The sequence below is a fragment of the Malurus melanocephalus genome, unplaced genomic scaffold, assembly GCF_030028575.1.
Source record: "Malurus melanocephalus ecotype Western Australia unplaced genomic scaffold, MMel_1.1 scaffold_221, whole genome shotgun sequence".
NCBI classification, from domain to species: domain Eukaryota; kingdom Metazoa; phylum Chordata; class Aves; order Passeriformes; family Maluridae; genus Malurus; species Malurus melanocephalus.
The window spans coordinates 580666-603766 of NW_026623453.1; the positions used below are offsets into that span (position 1 = coordinate 580666).

The 23101-nt window shown below is 40.6% G+C and overlaps 1 protein-coding gene across 4 annotated transcripts in view; it reads left to right on the forward strand.

Annotated features, from left to right (window-relative positions):
- The window catches only part of CHST8 (carbohydrate sulfotransferase 8), a 184491-nt gene that overhangs the window by 39759 nt on the left and 121631 nt on the right, over positions 1 to 23101 (forward strand). For 2 of the 4 annotated variants that reach the window (XM_057374286.1, XM_057374288.1), the window contains exon 2: positions 2126 to 2349. In XM_057374286.1, coding sequence (XP_057230269.1) covers positions 2241 to 2349 — 109 coding nt within the window. In that variant the 5' untranslated portion in view covers positions 2126 to 2240. Of the gene's footprint in view, positions 1 to 2125; positions 2350 to 23101 lie in introns of those variants that run through there. The other 2 variants (XR_008965858.1, XR_008965859.1) reach the window with 1 other exon arrangement.

Below are 23101 nucleotides of genomic sequence, written 5' to 3' on the forward strand. Positions count from 1 at the left end.
CCTGTCCTGCAAAGCTTCCTCTTCCCCATGGGCATGCAGAGAGCATAAACAGGTGACAAAAAGAAAAACCTTTAMGTTAGAAAAACAAATACAATTGTTAGAAAGCTCTGACTGGGCAGATTTACAAAATGATGGTGGCAGTTTGGTGTTGTACCAGCCTTGCCACAGTTGGATTTGGTTGGAAGTGCCCATTTATCCAAACCSCTGCCTATGTAGCCAAGCAAATACTGTAGTGAAGCAGAGAGAGGGTGGGTTGTGTTCTCTGTTTGCTCATAACAGCAGTGGTTGGAACTGTAACACAGTTGATATGAAGGCTAATCTGACTCCCCTAGGGCTTTGGAGTTGGCATGGGTATTTGAAAGTAAATATGTGTAGTAAATGCAAATGTCCATCCGTACTAAATACACGTGCACACAACAGGCACAGATGGACCTGCACAGGCACTTAGAACAACCTGGCTTTGCTAGTGCTGAAAAACCTGGTGACATTTTCTTTTAGTTTTACTTTTAGAGGAGTAAGAAAGGTTTAAGGTGAAATAAAAAATTATGCAATCGCTGTCTGCCATAATTTGAACAGAGATTAAAGCTGAATTTGTTTATGCATCAAGAGAACTTAGTGATGTGCATTCATTTAAGGTATAAGCATCCCCCAGTGTTCCTGGCCTGGAGCTCTGGCTGCTTTACACACTGAATAAATACAGTTGTCACTAAATAACCTTAACAACCTTATCAGTCAGAGGCACAGAATGACTTCATTAATGACTTAGTCTTGCACAGCTCATGCTCTTTTCTGATGCATTTTAGAAATTTAGAATGCCAGTACACTGCAGAAAATTTAAAACTTGCTAAGGAAACCATGAAAAACATACAAGATACCCAACATCAGATATTCCAGGCACATTAAGAACAAATCTCTAAGGACTTTTCCTGATATACCTACTTTGAATCATTATCTCTCCACAAGCCATCCTACCTGCAAACTGATGTTACACAGAGTTTCTGTAGTTAAAATCTCCTTTGTAAACAAAGACCAGTTTCAAAAACTTCCCTTTAGATCAATTTGCAATAAAAAATATGGGAAAAGCTAAGGGCCTGTTGTTGATCTCCAGCTGAGCTCTTGTGTTCAATAATTTGCTGCTAAGAAATCTGGTTACGTTTTGGGAAYCAGTTCTACTACCTGTGCCCTAGTGCACCTTTCCTTATGCTACTGACAAATGCAGGATTGACATAGCTCTGTGGCAGAAGCATTTATTTCAATTAATAAAGCTGTGTGGGCCTGGTAATAGCGTTCCTCACTGGTTCCCACTACTTCACTTTTTCACTTCTTGGTATTGTAGGAGGCCAGATGYTGGTTCCAGCAGGACAATTGACAGGCTCAGAGCTGCAGGGCTGTGCTTAGTGTGGGGTTTGGAAGGACACAAACAGGCCCATGCTCCGGCAGCAGCAGGGAGGGTTTGCAGAACTGACCCAGAACCTCGCTGGGAGCTGCCAGGGGAGCAGAGACAGCTGTGCCAGCAGCTCCTGCTTTCTGCCCACACTCCTGCTCGTGTTTCCTGCCAGCCAGCAAGAGGGGATCCAAGCACTGTGATCAGGATTTCCCTTGGAAATCCATTTGTCTGCAGAGCTTCTTCAATGGGTGCCCTGTGGTGCTCRGTTTGAGTGTGACTGTTTTCCTCAAAAGTGAAGCAGCAACTGCCAGTTCTGTGTTGGGCATGAAGGTGCAGCTTTCATGATTGTTCCCTGCACGTTATCTCCTTTCATGGTTTTCRTATAGTTCAATCAGTGAGAAATAAAAATAAAAAGTGACACATCCTTYTCTTGAAGAAAACAAACTATTGAGAGGTATTTCTCTGAAAACTGCAGTCATGGTTTGGCCATTTTTCCCAAAATGCAGTTTTTAACTATGTACTRCATTGTCTTTTCAACAGGTTAAAAACAAAAACATAAAATTAAAGACAAACTGGTGGAGCAGAAATAGACTGCATGGTTACAATCAACTGTACAAAAGAAATAGTAGAGARGTCAGTTATTTGGTCTGAATGAGAACTTAAATTTACTAATCTGCATTGTAAAAGTAAATGYCCTATATGCTAAGTTTTAGGGGTTTGGTTTTTTACTTCTTGTAGACATATTACACCAGACTTCTGGATGAGAGGATGAGACTATGACTGAAGAGTGTTCTGGAGATCACATGCAGTTCTTTTCCTGGCTCAGAACCGGACTGATCTGAGAAGAGTAATTATGAGGCTGACATGTATGTTCTCCTTCATCTTGCTGTTTGGAGCAGTTGGGCTTGTTGTCTTCATTCACCTGCAGGATCCAGAAGAAATAGTTCATCAGCAGACACCAGGTTAGCATTCCTATTTCTGTTTGAATCACTTGCCCTATCATGGTCAATATTTTGTACTTATATTCTCAACGCRTTTTACTTATTTCACAGACGATGTCTCAAAAGAAGTGTGTCATTCTTAATGAAGGCTATCTTGAAAGTAGTTATCAATTTCTTTTTTAAAAAAGACATTTGCTGAAAAAGCTGTTCAAAGAACCAATTAAGTGATTGATTATACAGGGACTTTTGCCAATTGCATAGGGTCCAGCTGGGTGGAGTTAGGTTTCTGCTAAAGTTGAGACCAAGTCCTGTTACCAACTATATCATTACAAATGTGAAAGTGAGAGATTTTGCCAAAGTTCTATTCCTGGAAATGCACACCTGAATTTACCTTTGCTTGCATATGGCATTCAGTGTGCCATGAGATGCAAAATAGGAGATGTATGAATGAGTCACACCAGAAACGTGAAATACTTCAGGGTGCATTCATTTCATTTGCTTAACTTCAATTAAACCTTTCATAGCTACTATTCAGATGCATGCTGTCTTCCTGCACTAACTTGAAACTGTGAAGAACCTTGAAGACCACAGCAATGGGACAACTAGAAGATTGTGGGCTGAAAGAGTAGTTTCCTTTTAAAGGGAGGCACACAGAAAGTATGAAAGGGGCAAGATCTCTCGATTTACTTAGAGTACTTTACTCTTTGCTTATGGCTGTAATGAAGGCTGCTGTAGGGCCTAGACAAATGCCAGGGCAGTTACTCTGGTTCAGGATAATGCCACTGTGTGCTGGGGTGGGTTCAGTCCCTGTGTTTGCTCATGTATGCACTGAAATTGTCCCTTGACTAAACAAAATGCTTCATGAAAAGTCTATTCATTTGACAACTTCCCTATATAGCAAACACAACTTTGTCTATTTAAAATCATTACTAAGATTTTAAAATGAGCTGACTGTAACAGAGGGAACTCTTAAATAATTACATTAATTGCTAATTTCTGGTTTGGGGTTTGTTAAGTGCTTGTTTCCATGTCACTAAACAATCTGTACTTTAATATGTTTTATTTCATCCAACTGCACACACACCAATTTTGAAAGCAGCCAGTCAGCTGAAACTATAGAAGTAATGAATCTTCAGTGTTGTGCAAAGCAGAGAATTAATTGATCCTGTCAATGTTTTTGCAATTAATTTTTGTATGCTTAGATGCAAAAGACTTTATAGATTAAAACCAGAGGTATTGGCCATATTCAGCTGAAACTGAACAGTAGGGTGAGGGGTGAAGTGTATGGACAGTAAATGCAGGCAGTACTCTSATGCATCTAAGAATGTGTAACTTTACATTGAAAAGTTAATTCTTTGCTCCTGAAAGAGAAGATTTTCTAGTGTTGTCTMAAAACCAATGCAATTTCTTTTCAACTTTGTTCGTTATTGGTCTCTCATCTTGATCTGTTCTCTGCCACAAATCTCTTGAATGCTGACTGCTGATCGTAGTACGCTGGAAAGTGATTTTTGAGAGCAGTATAATTGGAGAAGGGGACACGCATGCATATTTAAATAAGAGCAAGTTTGAACAGAGCTCCTACCCCTGGCAGGGAAACCCACTCTATAATGTGCTCAATTGCTGTGGATACCTAAAACATGAMCATGCCAATGATGCTGTTACTGCCRGAGGTGTGTAATCAATTCCTCAATTCTCACATTCAATTACTGTTTATGTTAATAGGAACCAGACTGTACCCTTGAGTAAAAGGTGCTCAATACAATTACTCCTATTTCTGTTTGGCTGATTTTCATCTGTGTTAAGTGCTTTCAACTCCCAGTGGACTCCAAAACTCCTCATATCCACTATTGAAAATCATACCATATTAGATGGCTTAAAGAACACAGGAAAAAATATCCATTCATTTCATTTAAAAAAGAGGTTGGCATGTTTCCTTCCTAGACAGTCTCCTGTCAAAACCTGCCAATCACAGGTGACATTTTGGGTGTGCTGAGAAGGCTCCTTGCTTTTCTCTGCTGAGAGTGTTTCTCCATAAAGGGGCTTGGTTCTAATGAAGATGGGCTATTGCTATAATTTGCTTGCCTGATTGCTCGAGAGAGAGAATTGAACAAATGAACGTATCATTAAGCTACTTAGGACAACAGATTCTGCATGGCAAAGCTTTACTGGATTAGCCTTTGCTTTTGTATTTCCTGTGTAGTAAAACACATTTGCCAGACACTGAAATCTCATCAGCAGGGCTGGAGAGAAGCTGGTAATGTTCATTTTCCACCAAAAAGCATAGGATTTTGCATTGTCCAAAAGGGCATTTCTCATTGTTAGTATGTTCAGTCATCTCTAATTTAAGGTAGTACAACTTATGAAACAAGATTAATAAAAATACTTTGGTACTTTAGTTTTATGTGTCTGTTTCGGGAATTGTTCTTGATTGTTTTAGTCCTAGCAAGCATGACGGTGAGACCTTAATGTACTACTTAAACCAGTATAAAACCCACAGTCATAAAACTTTAAGTAATGCTTACATTACTTTCACTGAGCAAAGTACTCCTGACAGTAGCTGTTTGTGTTGATTTGTTACTATTCATTTATTCTTTCCTTGTGCTTCACATTGCTACCTAATCGTGATGCTGTACTGAGAAAGCAATATCAAAGTAATTTTCCACAACATTAGTTACAATTTTCTTCTGATCTTTCAAGTGAAAAAATCCCATCCTGTTGGCTTCTGTGAGCATATAAACCTTGATTWTCTGTTGGAACCCAATGCTTACGAAGTACTTGTGCCTGGGATAGTGGGTGTATGGCCTTTTTTGCTGATTGAGAAACATGCAGTCTGTGTAGTYTTATTTATATAACACACATCACTCTGAGCAGATATATTTAAGACAGCCATTGGGGTGGGCAGAACACATGTCCCAAGGCAATATATTAAATTCAGYAGATATTCCTGTGGTCATTAAACAGACAATAACTTCACTTAGGACAGTTGTTTTCTTGGCATCTATGAAGGRTGCTCTTTCTAGGGATAGCATAAAATGAGGGTGTGGGCTGAGAAGTGGTATGAGTGATAGTCCTACCCCATACASGAACACAGAGTTATTTTAATAATTCTCTCTGCAAAATTATATATACCCCCTGTACACGCACTGAAGCACAAATACTCTCTGGGCAGAGAGTGGATTGTGAGCAAGAGAAGGACTTGGGGGTGTTGGTGGCTCAGAAGGTCAGCATGACCTCCCCATGTGTGCTGGCAACACAGAACAGGACCTGTGTCCTGGGCAGGGCAGGGGGTTCTGCCCCTCTGACCCACCCAGGTGAGACCCCACCTGCAGAGCTGCCCCAGCCCTGGGAACAGCATCAGSAGGGCCTGGAGCTGCTGGAGAGAGACCAGAGGAGACCCCGGAGCTWCTGCTGGGCTGGAGCCCCTCTGGAGACAGGCTGGGAGAGCTGGGGGTGCTCACCTGGAGAGGAGAAGGATCCAGGGAGAGCTCAGAGCCCCTTCCAGAGCCTAAAGGGGCTCCTGGAGAGCTGGAGAGGGACTGGGGACAAGGGATGGAGGGACAGGACAAGGGGGAATGGCTTTAAACTGAAAGAGGGTGAACTTGGATCAGATGCAAAGAAGAAATTCTTCCCTGTGAGGCCTTGGCACAGGTTGCTCAGATAAGCTGTGGGTGCTCCACCCCAGTATTATTCAAGACCAGACTGGATGGGGCTTTGAACAATCTGAACTAGGGAAAGGTGAACCCTGCCCAGGCCAGTGGAGTTGGAACTGGATGATCTTCAAAGTCCCTTCCAACCCAAACYATTCTGTGACTCTATGATTTTATGWTAYAACATTTGCCTTCCACTGTAATCATACCATTATTCTTAAACAGATACACTAAAGGGTTTGWTCTAAAAGTCAAGCACATTTTCACATGGTGCCCAAGAAAAATTTAATACATAAATCCCCATCCTAATRCTAATGACTTATGAATGCATAAATCTCCTGTCTGTGACAAGATAYTAAACATGAAAAGAAAACTTTACAGTAACAAAATGTGTAGCCACTCCACTGCTGTGTTTGTCCTGGAATCACAAAAGAGAAGGGTCCTGTCCAGTCTGTGATAGCAGGAGGCTTCTGCAGCATAGGAGTGTGCTCCCTCTGWATCAGGGTCTGCAAGTGGGAGACCCTGAGCCCTTCTCCGGCTCAGCCATGACCACTGCAGCTCACAAGCTCACTGAGAACTCGGGCTGTGAGAACTGCAGCTGGGTGATGCAAGAGAGAGCAGCTTGGATGGACAAACAACATCACTAAGAGAAGAGTCAAAGGACACAGCCCATCCTGAYGGATCCCAGGTGGATTTCAAACACMAGAAGTTTCTGAGCCACAGAGCAGCCAGTCCATGGGCTGGAGACAGGACTGTGGTCATGAATAGCAGTGAYCAGGTGAGGTCATGAGCACCAGGGGCACAGTAAACAGCTGTGCTACAATCCCCATGGMTGGATAGTTTACTGTTTGCTCTGTGGACTTTAATTAGAAGAGATGGGATATTCTAAAATGGCATTTACTTGCTTAGTAGGAGATTTTGCCTCATAAAAACTAGAGAAAGTATTAGTAATCTTCTACATAAGTCTGGGGAGGAAAAAGGTTATTGCATTTTTGGCATATGGTTATTGCATTTTTGGCATATGGTTATTTATCTTACAAACCTGTAAGAATTTTCAGTTAGAACTTTTAAGATTATTATGTATGGTCACATGCTCTTCTGGGATCTGAGAAAAGGTGGAAAATATATCTCAAAGGATCCATACTGTAAAAACTCCAAAAGGGTAAAAACAGGAAGTAGAATAGAAATGGCTTTGCACTCTGTATCAGAATCTGAAAGTCAAATATGAATATAACCAAGCCTGAAACACATCTGACTGAGATTCTGCRGTGATTACCATCCTTACCTCATTGACCAGTTTCTAACATTATTCYGTCATCTGCTTTATTTTCKGCTTTACTGRGGGTGTGAAGGAGAGGAGARGRAGGAAGGAGAGATGCAGGGAAGGGCTGGCACACGGATGCTGCTGTCCCTGACAGCACAAGGGAGCCACAGCATATTGCAGCAGCCTTAAAGCAAATACCAACATTAAACTCCACTGAAAGTTACTTATTCAGAGCACACACCTTGGTATTCACAAACTACACTCCTATGCACATCTCCATGCTCACTGTKCATTTCCATAACAGTCCTAGTGCRCAATGCACTGTTTGTTTGCCAGAAYGGAACCTTCCTATAAATACAGTTGAAAATGAACTAGTGATGCAAGGAAGTTAGAAGTTACAGGGTAACTTGTTAGAAACTGCTTGCTAAACAGTATATATCACTAACTGCTTGCTAGACAGTGTATATTGCATACTTAACATTGATTGTGTTYATCAAAGCAGAATGAGAAGTAAAAGATTATTGACAAAAGCGGGGACTGTGACCCAGCYTGTGTKCATGGAACCCCTACACTGGCTAAAACCAGAGCTGTTGTTTGGACTTGGGCCRGGGACTCAGAGAGCATGCGCAAGACAGAAARGTGAAAAGTTCAAGACAAGAGGATGAGTATTTTACTTCCTCCCGGRACCCCGGAGCCCACTACCAGATAACACTGTGCAGGCATGACCACATGGAAATGACTTTTAAACTCATTATRATACGAAGCAGGGATTGGTCATGAATATGTATGGGCGAATTGCGAAACTCGGTGAATGTGTAACRTGTAACCTGATATATACCAATACTGTGCTGGGGTKTGCGCGGCTTTGAGRAGTAYCTCCCACACACCCAGCGCTGCAATAAACATACCTACTTCACAACTTMRAATTATATAAGTTGCAGAGTTTTGCTCAGATCATTTTTAGATCGCTAGCATTGATAAATAATTTCAGAAGTAATTTTCCTGCAATTTGCAACTTACTACTCTTTATAAGCTAGAAACCATTTAATCTGCTTCTCAATGGACAGAATTAGCAGAAATTATGAGCAAAGAATCTGGTGACTGTAGCAGAGGTGAGGGGGCTTGCTGATGCTCTTTTGAGACAGAAGAAACATGTGTTACGTGTGTGAGGATAGTTCCATGAACTCAAGAGTGGATGAGCCTTCTACAGTCACATACTCTGAGTCCTCTTTAGCAGAACTTTAGCGGACTGGTGCCCAACAGTCTGCAGTTCTTGGGATGAAAAGAGAAAGATCTATTTCCTTGTCTGCAAAGGCAAGGCACTGAGTAGGGAAATGTGGTCCTACGAGTATGATATTCCCTTTTCTGCTGCTTGAAACAGTTGTTGTTTAGACTGCAAATGTGAACCTGGTCATTTTTCACATTGGAAAGATGTGCTGGCAATTACTTCCTCAGCCTGATGCCTTATCAATCAGGCTAATCTGAAACAGAGGCCAGACATACTTAAGAGAATGAGAATAGACTACTTTAATAGAGGCCTAAGAAGCTTACTGGTACATTCGGGCAGACAAAGCCTCCTCCTGAGGCTACACCCAAAATGGACACCAGGTCACGAGATCTTCACCTTTTATAAGTTCTGCCTTATCAACATATTGGGTCTTAATTCTCCAATGATCTTTACAGGTGATGATGTCAACCACCCCAAACTCGCTCCCCCCCCAACTCGCTGTTGTTTACATATTTTGGGCCTCTGAGGCAGTGAGGTGTCCTTGGGTTCAGGCTCAGAGAGGAATTGTTTTGTCTAAAGATGGGGGAACAGCAGTTTTTAGTGCTGTAGTAGAGAAGTACAAGAATACAGATGCATGAAAATATAAAAACTAAAAATCCTAAGGCATCAAGCCTACTGCTATAGGGAATCAAACACTGGCCACATTGTTTCAAAGGAAACCCTACAGCATACTGCCAGTGCAAAAGAAATGCAGTCTAGTCCTGAAAGCAATCACAAATAAGCTGTTTTCTCACAAGTACTAGACACAGATTGCCTCCTACAACTTTCTCCCTGCTTCCATGACTATGCCATAAGACTGTGGCAGTCTAATGGAAAATGCAGCGTTTATTTATTACATGGTATTGAGAAGGCACCATTTTTTGTTTMTTTTCTTTCTTTTTTTTTTCAGTTTCTGTCAACATTCTTCAGCCTAAAGCCCAGTGAAACAAATACAGTTCTTGCATTGTAGCATAGCACACCAGCATTTATTTGACCAATACTTCCTGTCCATCAGGAACTCCCTTCGAGTTCTGGCAGGAGTCAGAGCACTGAGGTGTGAAGGCTGTGGAACTGGGATGCAAAGCTGCTGTGATTTGTTTCTGCCTTGCCCTACTGCTCATAGATCATGCTGTGTYGTGCCACAACAGGCAATTCACCCACTGAGTGTTTCCATTTCCTCTTGTAAAGGGAATTCTCTGCAGAGGATTCACGGTACCTATGGACTTTTAGATCCCACAACAAAAATGCAAGACCAAACCCTATTAACTACAATATTATCACCAAATCCAGTGCATTACCAGCAGCAGTTGTCATCCCACTGCAGTGGTGCACGCACAGAGCAGATGACTGAACCAGATCCACTGCCCATTTATTTGATGGCATAAAGACCATGTCACCTAATCCCAAATGTATTTATCAGCGTAAAACCAGAGTGATGTAGTGCTGACTCACTCCTGTAGGGCAGCTTTCACTGCCGCAGATTTCCCTATCCTCTCTCTTTCTATATTTCTTCTCTGATATGACTGCTTAAAAAAAATAAAAGAGAAGTTTTGATATTTCCTTTAAAGCTTAGTTTTAAAAACTGTCAGAGGTTGACACTTCTTTGTTGTGTCTGGCAAAATAAAAAGTGACCTGCCATCTCAGAGCTGCATTCATTTATGGTGTTTGGCAACATATCACAGACAAAACTCGGCTGCACTTTGTCAGAGGACTCTCAGAGTGGCAGCTTTCTGAAAGTATATTCCCAGGGAATGAGCCTGGATGCTTCTAAGGTTCCCCTGGAAATCTGCAGAAGCATTACAGAAATGTGTAGAAGCTGATCAGCAGACTTTCATTTCCCCTCAAAACATTTATTCTAAATATAAGACTGTATTCAAGTTTTCATAGAAAATCAAACTAGAAAGCCTCCTTCCATATGCCAGCTATCACTCAATTTGCATGACTTTTTAAGCATAATAACATATTGAAAAGCTTAAGTCAGTTTAAARTACTTTCTGCATTTTCTTCACTTTATGCCATTTTAAACATGTTTTATAATATATGTTTCCATTTCTGAAAGTTATTAATGTTCCCTGAGAAGCTTAACCAAAACTTCCYCTCTAGCAATGTCATCCTTTTTCATTTAGTAAACATTAATTTTCCTTTCATAATTCTAGTGGACCTTAAAGGTGGCTTTCTTCCCTATTATGGCTTTCTTTGTGTATCACCATCAAAACTGTCAGTTTACTGCTTTAGCATCAGTCAAGAGAGCAAAAAAACCCAAWAATTTATCTTGTGTAGGCTCTACACAAGAGCATATTCTTGAGGACATCTTTATAATTTTCTCCAAACAAATAATYTGTATGTTTTTAAAATAAATGAGTGGTTTGGGGTCTGTCACCACTTGATACACAAAGTGGTTAACTGATTTTAATCTTATTCTCTACAGGCCCTCTCCTACAAGACACTATCTTACAGAGTAGTGCAAAAACCTCTTCCCTATCCACTGAGGGGCTCAGCTGATGACTCTGCTCCGATGCCTCAAGGGCTCTGCTCCCCAAGGGTCAGAATATCGTGCATCTTGTGAAATAAAGTCCCATCTTGTTACTTTTTGGTCTGAGCCACTTCAGAAGTGGTTGTGGTGGTGATTMAGGGTCAAAATGCTCCAACCAGGCTGTTCCTGCACTGCCACTTTGGCACATCAGGACAAATGAGAGATGCCCTTTCCCTCTTTTCTTCAGAATCACTCTCCATACCTACAGAAATGGAGGTGGTGTTTGGATCTTCTCTTCCTGTATTTAGTTGGAAACCACACATTTTCTCACACAACTCTTTAAAGGAAAGTATGTTTGGTGCTTTGCTTCTCATGACACATTAGCCAAGAGATGTGTTTGCAGACTTAGGGTATCCCTAAATGCTGGAACCCTGCTGTGCCACAGAGGAGGTGTGTGCACACAGAGCTGCATGGACCTGGTACTGAACAGCCTCAGGGGGCACAAAAGGCACGGTGAGAATGAAATTCCTCATCCTTCAACAGGGCACCTGTGCTCCACTGCCCTGTTCCTTTTGCATTCTAATTCATTTACCTTTCTCCTCCTAATCTGGCGCTGCTGGGCTTCCTGTAATCCTGGCACAGGTAAYGCTTGGGACAAGCAAAGGTGTAATGGCTTTAGAATTACTTCAGGCCTGAATTTACAGGAGTAAATTTGGATGGCCTGCACCCACTGCAGTCAGAGTGGCTGATGTGGAAACAGAGGACACACACAAGCCCTAATTCTTGTGGCCAGGAGGACAGAAAGCACAACCTAATCAGAAGAAASTGGTCTCTTGCCTAGTGGCTACTTGAGAGGGGTGGGGGGACAGGTCCTTGTCCCAAGCTGTAGGTAGTGCACAAGGTCCAAATCCTATCYACCAGCTTGTTGCACTTTTGTTTTTATTTTTTTACTTGTTTGACTTGCCTTCATTTGTTAATGAAGTCCTGCACAACTTAATTCCTGTAAGGCAAACCACAGGAGAAATTACAGGCAGCAATCACTGCCACTCTGTGTGAACTGAATGCMGCTTTAATTGGGCCCTCCTAATTGTGTGTGCAGCTGCTCAGGAAAACAAGATGATGCTTATCTCATACAGGAAAACAAACTCCTCTCACTACTCCACTGTAAACAAGTGATAAGGTGTCTGTTCAAATAGTCACAAAAGTCAATATACCCACCTGTAGGTAGGCACCAGGAATTTTATGCCATAGCAAAGCAATTCTGTAGTCATTGGGACTTTATGCATGTAGTTCACTCTAATCGTTTAAAACTCATGCTAAAGACTGTGTTGAGAACATAAACAGGGCTGGGATACCATTCACATGATCAAAACAAACGATCAGCACCTCAGCCACCRAGTTCATTTGGATACTGTGAACAGCCAGTACTAACAGTGGAAACCAATCATCTGCTTTTCTCTAAGCTGTTAAATTAACAGCTGCCCCTCCTTTTCATTCAGCTCAAGAGATGATACTACCTTGTAAACAGGAGGCATCCTTAAATCACTACGTAATTAAAATTTCAATTATTCTGCATTTAAGAGCTGCTCATTCTCCCACTAGTGAAGGGAAGGTACCAAGTCAGGTGTTGTTTAACACCTCTGCACTGGTGATCTAGGTGTTCAATCCTGCATGTTAAACCAGCCACATCCCTGCCTGGTCCAGGGGCGTATTCCAGCAATACCTGCAGAAAGCTTCTTGGGATTATTTATATCTTGTAAGAGGAAAACAAAATGAACAGGCCTTACCAAACCGTTGCAATATCAGCRTTAAGAACAAAAGGCAAGTGATCTCTCCCATAACTCTCCCACATAAGTGGAAAAGAAACAGGTAAAAAAGATGTGCAGCAGAAGAATGGTGGTCAAGAAGGTCTGAGAAACACCAGCTGAGACAACTTTCTTTTCTATTCTTCACATTTGAAATTATCTAATGAAAAGGAGCTTTGTAGGGGTTTTGTAGGAAAATGTTCAGAGAAACTAGTTCTGCTAGATACTTTAATTTTTTTTTAAAAAGCAAAATAAAAAAAGCATTATTAAACCAAAAATTTTTAATTTAATGAAAATATAACAGAAAATGTACTGCAGTTTTATAATGAATGTCAATAGGCAATTGGTCCAGAGTCAGTATGACTGAAACTCCCAGAGGTGGTACAATGGAGACAAGGGAAGTAGGAAGGAAAATGCATATTTACTACAGTTACCTTACACTAGTTAACAAAATTAGAAAGTACACCTTGAATTTTTAAAGCACTRAATATGTCTAAGGAACAGTAATGATATAATTATGTTATCCGTGCATATACAAACCCTTGAAATATAGCACACTCCTAATGTCTACACATTTGTACACCATATTTTTCCTCTTCAGATTATATATTCAGTGTTTTCTGAYTACTCTATGCCTTTTCCTCTAAAGGCACTGGCTTCACTTCTTAATTGTGACCCAGTGGAGATAAGTTCACCACAACAAAATTTAATGAACTATGGAAGTTACCTCTTTCTGCATGAAGTATCAAGCTGCATGTCAGAGAAAGTTTCAGTAGATAATAATTAACTGAGACATTTCCTAAAATAATACCACCTATGCACAAGTGCAGCCCCTCCCCCCTCCAACTGGACAACACATAAAGCACATTAATAAGCCAAGGACACAGTTCCTAAAAGAATTTCAGTCACACAATTTCTTTCCTCCATGAAATCACAGATTAGAAATCAGAAATCTAAAGTACAGACAAGAGAATTTTCCTGATTTYCCCCTTCAGCTTCAAAGGCTGAATTGTACTTGATTTACCCTTCACATCATTCTTGSATGTGCCATCACCTCAGTCCCTTTCAAGTGTGGAGAGTTTCCTTTTTGCCTTAGTGATCCTGAGCAGATCAGCAGCAGCACTCTCAGCACACAGAGGTGCCAGCTCGGCACCTCCTGCCCCCTTTCCTGGGGCCTTTGGGAAGAGAGTTCTGCAACACAGCCTYGCTCTATTTTTAAGTTATTTATATTTTGTGTAGGGAAAAAAAAACTTCAAACTTATAAATATCCCCATGAAGTGGCCTGRAGAGCAGAACTAAGCTGCCTGCAGTCTCCTCCCAGGCACACTGCCATCCTTCATCTCCCTCATCCACCACACCTGCTGTTTATTGCCTTAGACAGTGAAGGCATCCTTGCATCCTCTCATCTTCGTATATTTTTGTTGCAATTTAATCTTAATTAGATTTCAAATTCCTCAAATTAGGGACTGCAAGTCAAATGCTGACTCCTACTGAGTTCAGAAGGGTGTGTGGATTTATAGGCATTTTTACAGCATTTAGCCACTTTGAATACAGTTTCTATGCCACCCCTAACACATAGTCATGTGATTAAAATGAAAGATGTTTCACAAAGAGCTGCTGAGACAGCATTTCAAAAATTCTGAATATTTTAGTRTTCATTAATTAAATGTTTCTGTTTCTGTTGTTTTAGCAACCAACCACTGRTGCTGTTAAAACCTTCAAAGGGCTAATTATTCATATTCCAACAGAAACCCTATTTGCTAAAACAGCAGCAATTAGCAAGGCAAGCTATCTTCTTGTAGTCATTTAGAGGAATCAGAAACAGGCATAGAACTCTGGTCTTGATAGCAGCAAAGATACCATCTTCTGTATGAAGGAAGTGTGTGGTGTTAGAGGCTTACCTTGGGAAAAGTCAATTCTGCTTTCTGGGACTTTGCTCCCTAAACAAAGCATTTATTAGACCTGTTGCATGTAATGACTGTCTTTTCATAGCCTAGTTGTATGAATTCGTCTCTGTTTCTTTTATTTAGCAAACTGAACCATTCTTTGTCAGGAATTTCACAAGACAAACATTCCTTGAATGCACAGCTGCATTTGGGTTGCATTTCCATCTTCTCCAYGGCTGTGTCTCAGCTGTGGGGCGCCTGGAAAATAGGAAATTGGAACTCAGGTGCAGCTGGCCAAGCAGGTTTCTTAGACACAGAATGGGACAATCCACAAGTTGTTTCTCTGGTAATGTTTCTGTCATGAGGAAGAGCCAAGGCCAGACYCCATGGCTTGGACCTTCTAAGGAGGGGCGGGCAGGTCAGCCTGAAAACTGGTATGTAAAGTATATGGGAACCATTCTACACTACATTTTCAAGTCCATGAATTGCTTTTAAAAGGTTCAAACAAAGGGAATAAAAGTAAGTTCACACCTAGCAAACCTCAACAAGATGTCTGTATGTCCACAGAATAATTTTAGTAGCTCACAGACTTAATGGAGGTTGAAGCCACAGCTGAAAGAGTATGTTTACCAGAAATGCATCTAAAGCTGTGCATTTGGTTAGAACTGTAAACCAGAAATAACTTTTCCAAAAGGAGACTGAAGTACAACCTATTAGGAGTTCTCCACACCAGATACAAAAAAACACCCAGCTGAAAAATTGCRTTTCCTCCCTGGGCCAGTGCAGAACCACAGTCAGCAGTAGATGTGCCTGCACTTCATGGCCCTTTTTGCAGCCTCACTCAGCTTTATAGGGAAGAAAAAAACCCAGCCCCAGTTTTTCAGAAGCTGTATTTGCTTTGTCACTATTCAGAGAGCTTTTGAGGATGAGTCTTTAAGGCAGCAGAGCTCTCTTCCCCTCCCTGTGGTTCCCCGTGCTGCTCATCCATGACCCCAGCAGTGAGCAGTGCTGTGTACAGATCTTGTTAGATGTGCTCCAACTGCTCACAGCAACCACATTTTAACCCTCCTGCAAACAAACATATTTCAGATCTTTTCTTCTAACATTTCTTTCTATATCTGATACTACAGAAAGGGAAAGTTATATCTGGGGAAATAACCAAAGCCTTAGAAAGGTTAGTTTGGTTTAAAATTCAGCTTTGCCAAAAAAAATGATGCAGAACTGACAAGTGTAGCCACTGCTCCAGCTGGTGCAACCTCATCCTTTCAGCTGCAGTTCTGTTCAGCCACTGTCTGTCTGCCCAGATAGCMGTGCAAGTCCCTATGGAAGTGAGTGGGACTGGGGAGGGACAGTACCCAGAAATCCTACAGGTGAGTTAGARTGGGAAGGCCCCAAAGCACCAGTGGTCAGTCTCAGCAGGTTCCAGTGACAGCTCTGCTTTCAGCCTGTGCACTCAGCACATGGATCTTCCTTGGACTGCTTTAGCCACTCAAACACATAAATAGCTAATTTTCTTAATGATTATGTTGTCTCCCAAAGCAGGTGGAGTTCCATGTGCTTTAAAAATAGCTGTAGAAAATTATTCCAAGACTGTTGAAGACCGTAATAACTTTTCTATTGACTTCCTTTGGATTGTGTCCCAAGCACTTATCAGATCCTGCAGCCCCTGGGCTTCAATGGAGTTGAACTCAGATTACTGAACACRATACTCTGCTTTTTTATTTCTGGTTAAAATTCATATTCACAGTGCAGCACTTTGAATCAGAGGTTTTCCCCAGACACCTCTGATGCTTATCCTCCTTTGTCAAAGAAAATGCTACTTCGTCTTGCAGAGCTGGTGGCCTCTATTCAAAATCTGCCATGCTGCAAAGAATGATGTTGTCAGACAGACTGATCTTTCTCCAATAGCCTTTGCAGCRCTTTTGTTATAAAGATGTTAAAGATAACATGGAAGAGAAAAGGAACCTATTTAGAGTGTTCGGATAACAAAATACAAAGTATGACAAAGAATCCGAATACTGATATTTGAAAKTGAAAGAGCTACTGAGTTAGTGTATCCTGAGCTCTGGGGAAGAAAAAGGGAAATGAATAATGTAGGTCGCTAAAATAATAAATCCATTTCAGTGAAAARTTATAACAATCTTCTTTTTAAGGATTGTTCATTGCTGTGTTTCATTGCTGTAACTGATATTTAATTGTGCTGACTGGAAAGAACATCAGTCCAAGGCAGTAGACCTTCACYAGCCTGAGCTTCCAACTCACAGTTAAGTTAATCCAGAGTAATATTAAGTACAATAAAAGGCCAAGAATAGCATGTACATCATGGGAACAGAGAGTCACAGCAGTTACCCTAGCTCTGTGCAACAGATATTRTAATGAACAGATTTTAAAATGCATTGATATGGAGAATCCTTAGTGATATTACACTGACTAAAAGTCACGGCTCAGCCTTGACTCAGTCCTAAGTTCTGCCTACAGGGTCAAGGTCTGTATGTAGACTGCTGGGTGGCGTTTCCTTGARCAACAAAAACAACAAAAAGCTCTGAATCCATCATCTACTGGTAAAACTATGTTAGCACATTTATACTAGTGCTAAATACTTAGCAAAACCTCAGATATTGAAGRGTAGAAAGTCCCATAGAGAAGATCTAGTTAGATGCATGGGGCAAAGCACAAGCTTCATTGTGCAACTACACATGTCCAAAGACAGCTTGTGCAAGAGTGAAAGAGATTCTTCTAAAATGTATTACCCTCCTTCGTGTCATTGTTCTATTTTTCAAGTAAACAGAAAGGACAGGGCACTCAGAACTCACCTTATTTTGGCCAGATTTCCTATTTCAGGGAGTTAGCCCTCCTTTTGTTAGGAAGAGACATTAGCCAACAAAACAAGAAGGCCAAAGAGTGCCTAGTGTTAAATAAGCCCTGAATCTCCTCATTGCTGAGGGACTGTCCCTCTGTTCCTCACGGGCAGAGCTGCAGTGCCTGGAGAAGGCTCTTGGAGAACACATTGGGCTGTTCAGGGCAGCACAGCCAGCGTGCAACCAGCTGCTCCTGCACTCACACCTGCTGTGTTCCTCTCTCTTTGCTGCACTTGAGGAGCAAGTTTGAAACCAATAAAAACACCAAGTGAAAAATGTACCTGGTGGGTTCTATCCGAGTGTCTTCTTCTTGCTTTCCACCTTTGTGAACAAGTTAAAAATGCAGCAGAGGAAAACTGCTGGTGACACTACAGACCTTGCTGGGTCTCCTACATTACCACTCTGAACCAGCACAGAAAAGTAGTTAAGCCAATTAAAAGTGTTGAAGTAATAATTTTGAAATTATTAGCAGACGTCTAACTTGTAATTTTTGATTGGAGTCGTCTAACACAATTTCTGAATTTTCTGGATTTTTTGCATGAAGTATTGTAGCCTGTACAAGTCTTATAATTAAAAACCTATCGTAGTGAAGAGCATGTACCAGAGTTGAGGATTAGGTGATCTTATTCTTGTAATAGGATTTGCCKGCTAATTGTCACTGAAATGACAGCAGCCTCTGTTATTAGGAGCATAGGAATTGCCATGGTGGCTCACATCAGCATCCATTCTATCCATTAAAATATCCTGCCTTCAGCACCAAGCAGTACACAATGGTTTAGAAGAAAATGCAAAGTATTGCTCTGGAATAAACTGCTATCAGGTAAAGGTTCWTCAATATTCTCAGTAGTAAAAGACAGGTTCTGCCCTAATCCAGGAACACTCATATTTCTCACAGAGCTCCTTTTATGTTGGCTGAGAAGCCAAATCTTTTTAATTTCTCTTCATCAAATTGTCTTTCTCCCAGACARTCTCATCATTCAGGAGACAAATGGTGTGATGGCTCTCCTTGTCCTCCAGCTGAATTTGTTTGTGGCATCCCAGTCGTGCCCAGAGCAGCCCATGATGGTCAAAACTTCATGGGAGACGAAGACTGAAAATTGAGGGTTTCACCCAGAAATGTGTGACACAATGATGCAAAAAGTGAGATGTGTAGAGAACTCTTTCCTACAGCCCATTCCTGAAATCATGAAGCATCAGGATCAGTTTAAGAAATCTTGGAATTCATAAGACAATAGCAATGGTAGTGGAAATTGCAACTGAATTCAGTGATAACTCCTACTGRCTTTTGGAAAACAGATTGAGGTTTGCAGGCAGGGCTGTCAGGAAAGAGGTGAKCTTCAGCAGTTTCCCTGGGCAGCTTCCCAGTAACAAGGGATCCMGAGCACCAAAGAACCACTTTGGTGCCTCAGCACAGTCCTGCCCTGTCACCCTGTGTGTGTAATGTGCAAGGATGGAGGATGCTGAAGAGGGAGAGGAATAGAGGTAGGTGATGTGAGAAGAGCAGTTCTGTGCATGTTTGTCCCATCAAGGCTCAAAATAATGCCTGCCCATGGTTAGCTCGCAGATCAGGCTGCTTCTGACTTCACTTATAAGCTGCAATCATTTAAAGATTTGGGATTCTTCTTTCTTTACACTCCCAAAACCAAAGGATTTTTCTGAAAACTTTCACTTCCGCATTGTTGTTTCTACTGCACAAGGAAGACTGAAACAAGCTCTGTGAGCAGTACACTGCAATATCAGGTRATTATTTCACAGTACACTCAAGCTCTTTCAGATCATTCATTAGTCAAACATCTGCTGCAGATTAATATTGGTCCAAACTTGTCTATTAATAATTCAATGGACTTCCATACCATTTAAGCAGGGGATGATCTGTTCCAAAACATGTACTGTCTGTGGGTAATTTGCTCTGGTTTAGAGCTTCTCCCTTGCACTCTCTGGTTTGAAATCCTCTTGCAGTGCAGTTGCTATTGGCTACCTTGTGCTGAMACATCCACTTTTTCTGACTTAACTCAAGAAAATTCAAAATGCACATRCTGCTGAGGAAATTAATTTATTCAATAAGTCCTTCAATGTCTACTCTTACTAATTGTGTAATGCTGGAATAAACAAARTCAGAAAATTATGCTTGGCTTTCTAGGCATCAATAAAAACTCATAAATCTGCAAGGACTCATAAATTTCACTGTACAAAACCTGAYATTAAGGCAACTCTTGACTTGGAAAATTCATATTATGTTTTAACGGAACAACAAATGAAGCTAATATGCATTGATTGCATTAACAATTCATACATGCACAGAAAAGAAATAAACAGTCTTTATAACGCCATGTCTTTGAGGCATTGATTAAATTCTGTAGATGCTGGTCTGTCACTCCAGCAGCTGTTCAATAAGTCCAGTGTTTGTCCATCAATGTCTTTTGTCATTGGTCTGACAGTCCTGCTCCTTCCYAGGTTGGCAGCTATTTCAAAAAATGAGCTGTCACGATGGGATAATCAATTAATCAAGCGTAAATTGCTTGACCGAATCTGCTAATGAATGTTCACATGTAAACACGTGTCAGACACTCRCAGAGCAGAGGGTTTGTGTGGCTGTGTTGGTGTCTGACTGGCAGCACAGCCCGTGAGCACAGGCCTATCTCATTGTGTTAATGATGCACAATGCCTAAAAGTGTTTCTTTTAARTAGATTAGCTGTGATCACAATGATTTTATTGATTTTACAATCTTTTCTCTTTCTGTGGAAATTGAGATGAATCTTTGCAGGAAGAAGTTGGTGCCCTACACAGACTAGGGGAGTGCACAGAGAGTGAATGGTTGATGCATTTTCATGAGCCATCRCCTCCTCTCACAGCAGCAGTTTGTAGCCAATCCCTGTAATTACAATACTGCTTAGCAACACCCCAGAAATCCTACTTGCTGTTTCAATGATAAGCCATTCATAGGGATTCATTCATAGGGATTACATTTGTTAAATTAATATTAAAACTATGCAACAGTACTCTGTGAAGATGTACATTTTAATTATTTTGTATAAATACAGTGGCATTAACCACAGTGGCTGTGAGTAGCAGAAGAGCAGAGGGTAATGATTTCAGCAAACAGTATTAATTGTCTGCTACGCTATCCAGGATCCTGAGGCACATTAAAGTATCAATTTTTGTTCTTTAAACTTATTCTTGAACCTTTAAATAAATCATTTTATTATCCAAACTGGTTAACAAAATGGATTAAAGAATTTTTTTGACAAAAGCATTTATTTGTAAGGTCACTGGATTCCAACAATCAAACACTAGATTTTGTCCCTCAGAAGTTTTTTTTTTTTTCTTTTTTTTAACAACAAAACTCCCAGAAGAAAAAAATCAATATGTTGTTTTTCTACATATAAAAACAATTTTTTACATATAAATACAATTTTTTCTGGACCACTTCCCCTCCTGAACAACCTTCACTGAACAAAACTGCACTTTTTAAAATGAGAGCACTTATGCAGATGAAGGATTATGGATTTAGTAATCCAACTTTAGTTAGCCTCTAGTSATGTATCTGTAATGATGAGCTGCACTGTGCCAGTTCAGGGCACAAGTTCTCTCTGGTTTACATGGGGAGGTGTGTTGGAGACTTTTCATACAGGAATGATTTTACAATATATCCTTTTTCAAATTTAAAATGGCAATTTATGACCAGGAACTATCTTTTAATTGTTTGTTTTTTAATACTGCCTGTGCTCTTTTTTGGAAATGTGTGAAAAATCAAATTTAAACATGCAGCCTGTCATTCTGTGCCCCAGAGGTCATRGCATGTCTGTCTTGAGGACACTGAAGGTCCAGGATGGGCTCCTGCTGGCACTGACACACCAGGGTTTGGCAGATGGGAAAAGGTGCAACCCACAGAATGCACGTTCATTTGGAAGGGCTGACATTTATGGACTTGGATTAAGCTGCTCCCCATGATTCCAGAGCCATATCTCTGGATGACTTTATCAGGAGTGCCTGGGATGGAGCCTGGTGGGGCTGTTTCAGGAGGCACCCCAAGGGCAGCACAGCCCGGGYTAGGCAGCCTTGGAGCTCTCTGAGTCTGAGTGATAACACATGGCAATCAGTCCAAGAGAATGCCATTTTAATTAATGATTCTTATTTAGTGAACTTCTCTTATGAAAATGGCATACAGACCTGTGGAATGATGTGCATTGGGCTTTTCATTCCAACAGGAAGCCGGTTCTTTTACACCTCCCAAATCACCTGGTGTTATTAATCTAATATAAAAAATATCAAGAATGAAAATGGCATCTGAGACAGTATGTATCATGCTTTACAAAGCATATAAAATGAAGAAAATATGCTTCCAGTTGCTTTAATGCTCCTTACCCTATATATTTCTTTTTTTTAAGGGAATCATTAAGGTTGGAAAATACCTCTAAGATCACCAGGTCCAACCATCAACCTACAAGGCCCAATGTTTTTGTCATATTATTGTAATAAAATATTTACTTAAATTTACTTACACTATTACAGTCAAWGCAAACATGTGAAGTCAGTTTCCAGAAAGTGACTAAACTTATAAACCTTGGCTTTTTCAACTTTCAGGTTACCAAAGGTTGAATTTAGATCAATGTACAGCTGTTCTGTTTTAATCTAAACTRATTTTGTAGTATTATTGCCATTTGCTTCTCCAGAACCACATGAGTGGTAGAGCAGAGCAGCATGTTTCATTCATTCCCGGCATTAAAGTTTGTAATATAAGTGCTTCTTCTGAATATCCATGAAATTAATATGTAAATGAAGTAGTGGTTATTTTCTCAAGAAAGAGACGTGCCTTTGGAGAAGAAGCAAGATAGGAAATCCCACCTGTGCTGCACGAAATATTCTCTAGCTGTGTTCTCTTTTGTCTGGTCTTCAAAATAAAAGGAAAAAGAGAAAGGCAGTGTTCAAATGTAACAAAAATTTATCAGTTAATACAKCTGTCAAGTTTAGTTTGCTTATCCTCATGGAGTCTGAATCTCATTTATGTTTCTCACTATAATTTATATCTTGGGAAAGTCCGTGTTAATAGCTAGAAAGTGTAGAGGGTCATCAATGCAACTAAATAAAAAGTTCTCATAATTACTTTACTTTTATATTTACGTTTACATTTAGATATAAATAGCCTGCAATCACCAGACATTACTTACAGATTTTATTTAAGGAAAGGACATTTCTACTGCTTCCCTGGATTTAACAAAATCAGTAGAAGGCATATATAAATATAAAGGATTGAAAAGCCATTCCCTACATTTATGAAGTCTGGACTCTCCCTACATGACACTGTCAATCTTTTAATATTCCATGATGGCATTTTTGGGCTGATAATAACTACTCTGTGATATTGTTCAGGTTTTGTTCCCAACTCTCTTTTAAGCTTGCATATCAGTATAACTTCAAAAAGACCCAAAATCCAAACAGAAAGGCACATTGCTGCAAATACATTAAATCTCAGACCTCAGTGGAACCACACTGCTGAACAATAGCACATAATTTAGCCCACTGCCTCTGTCAGTGGCTCTGAGCTGGCATCACCACACAAGATTTCCTGTCC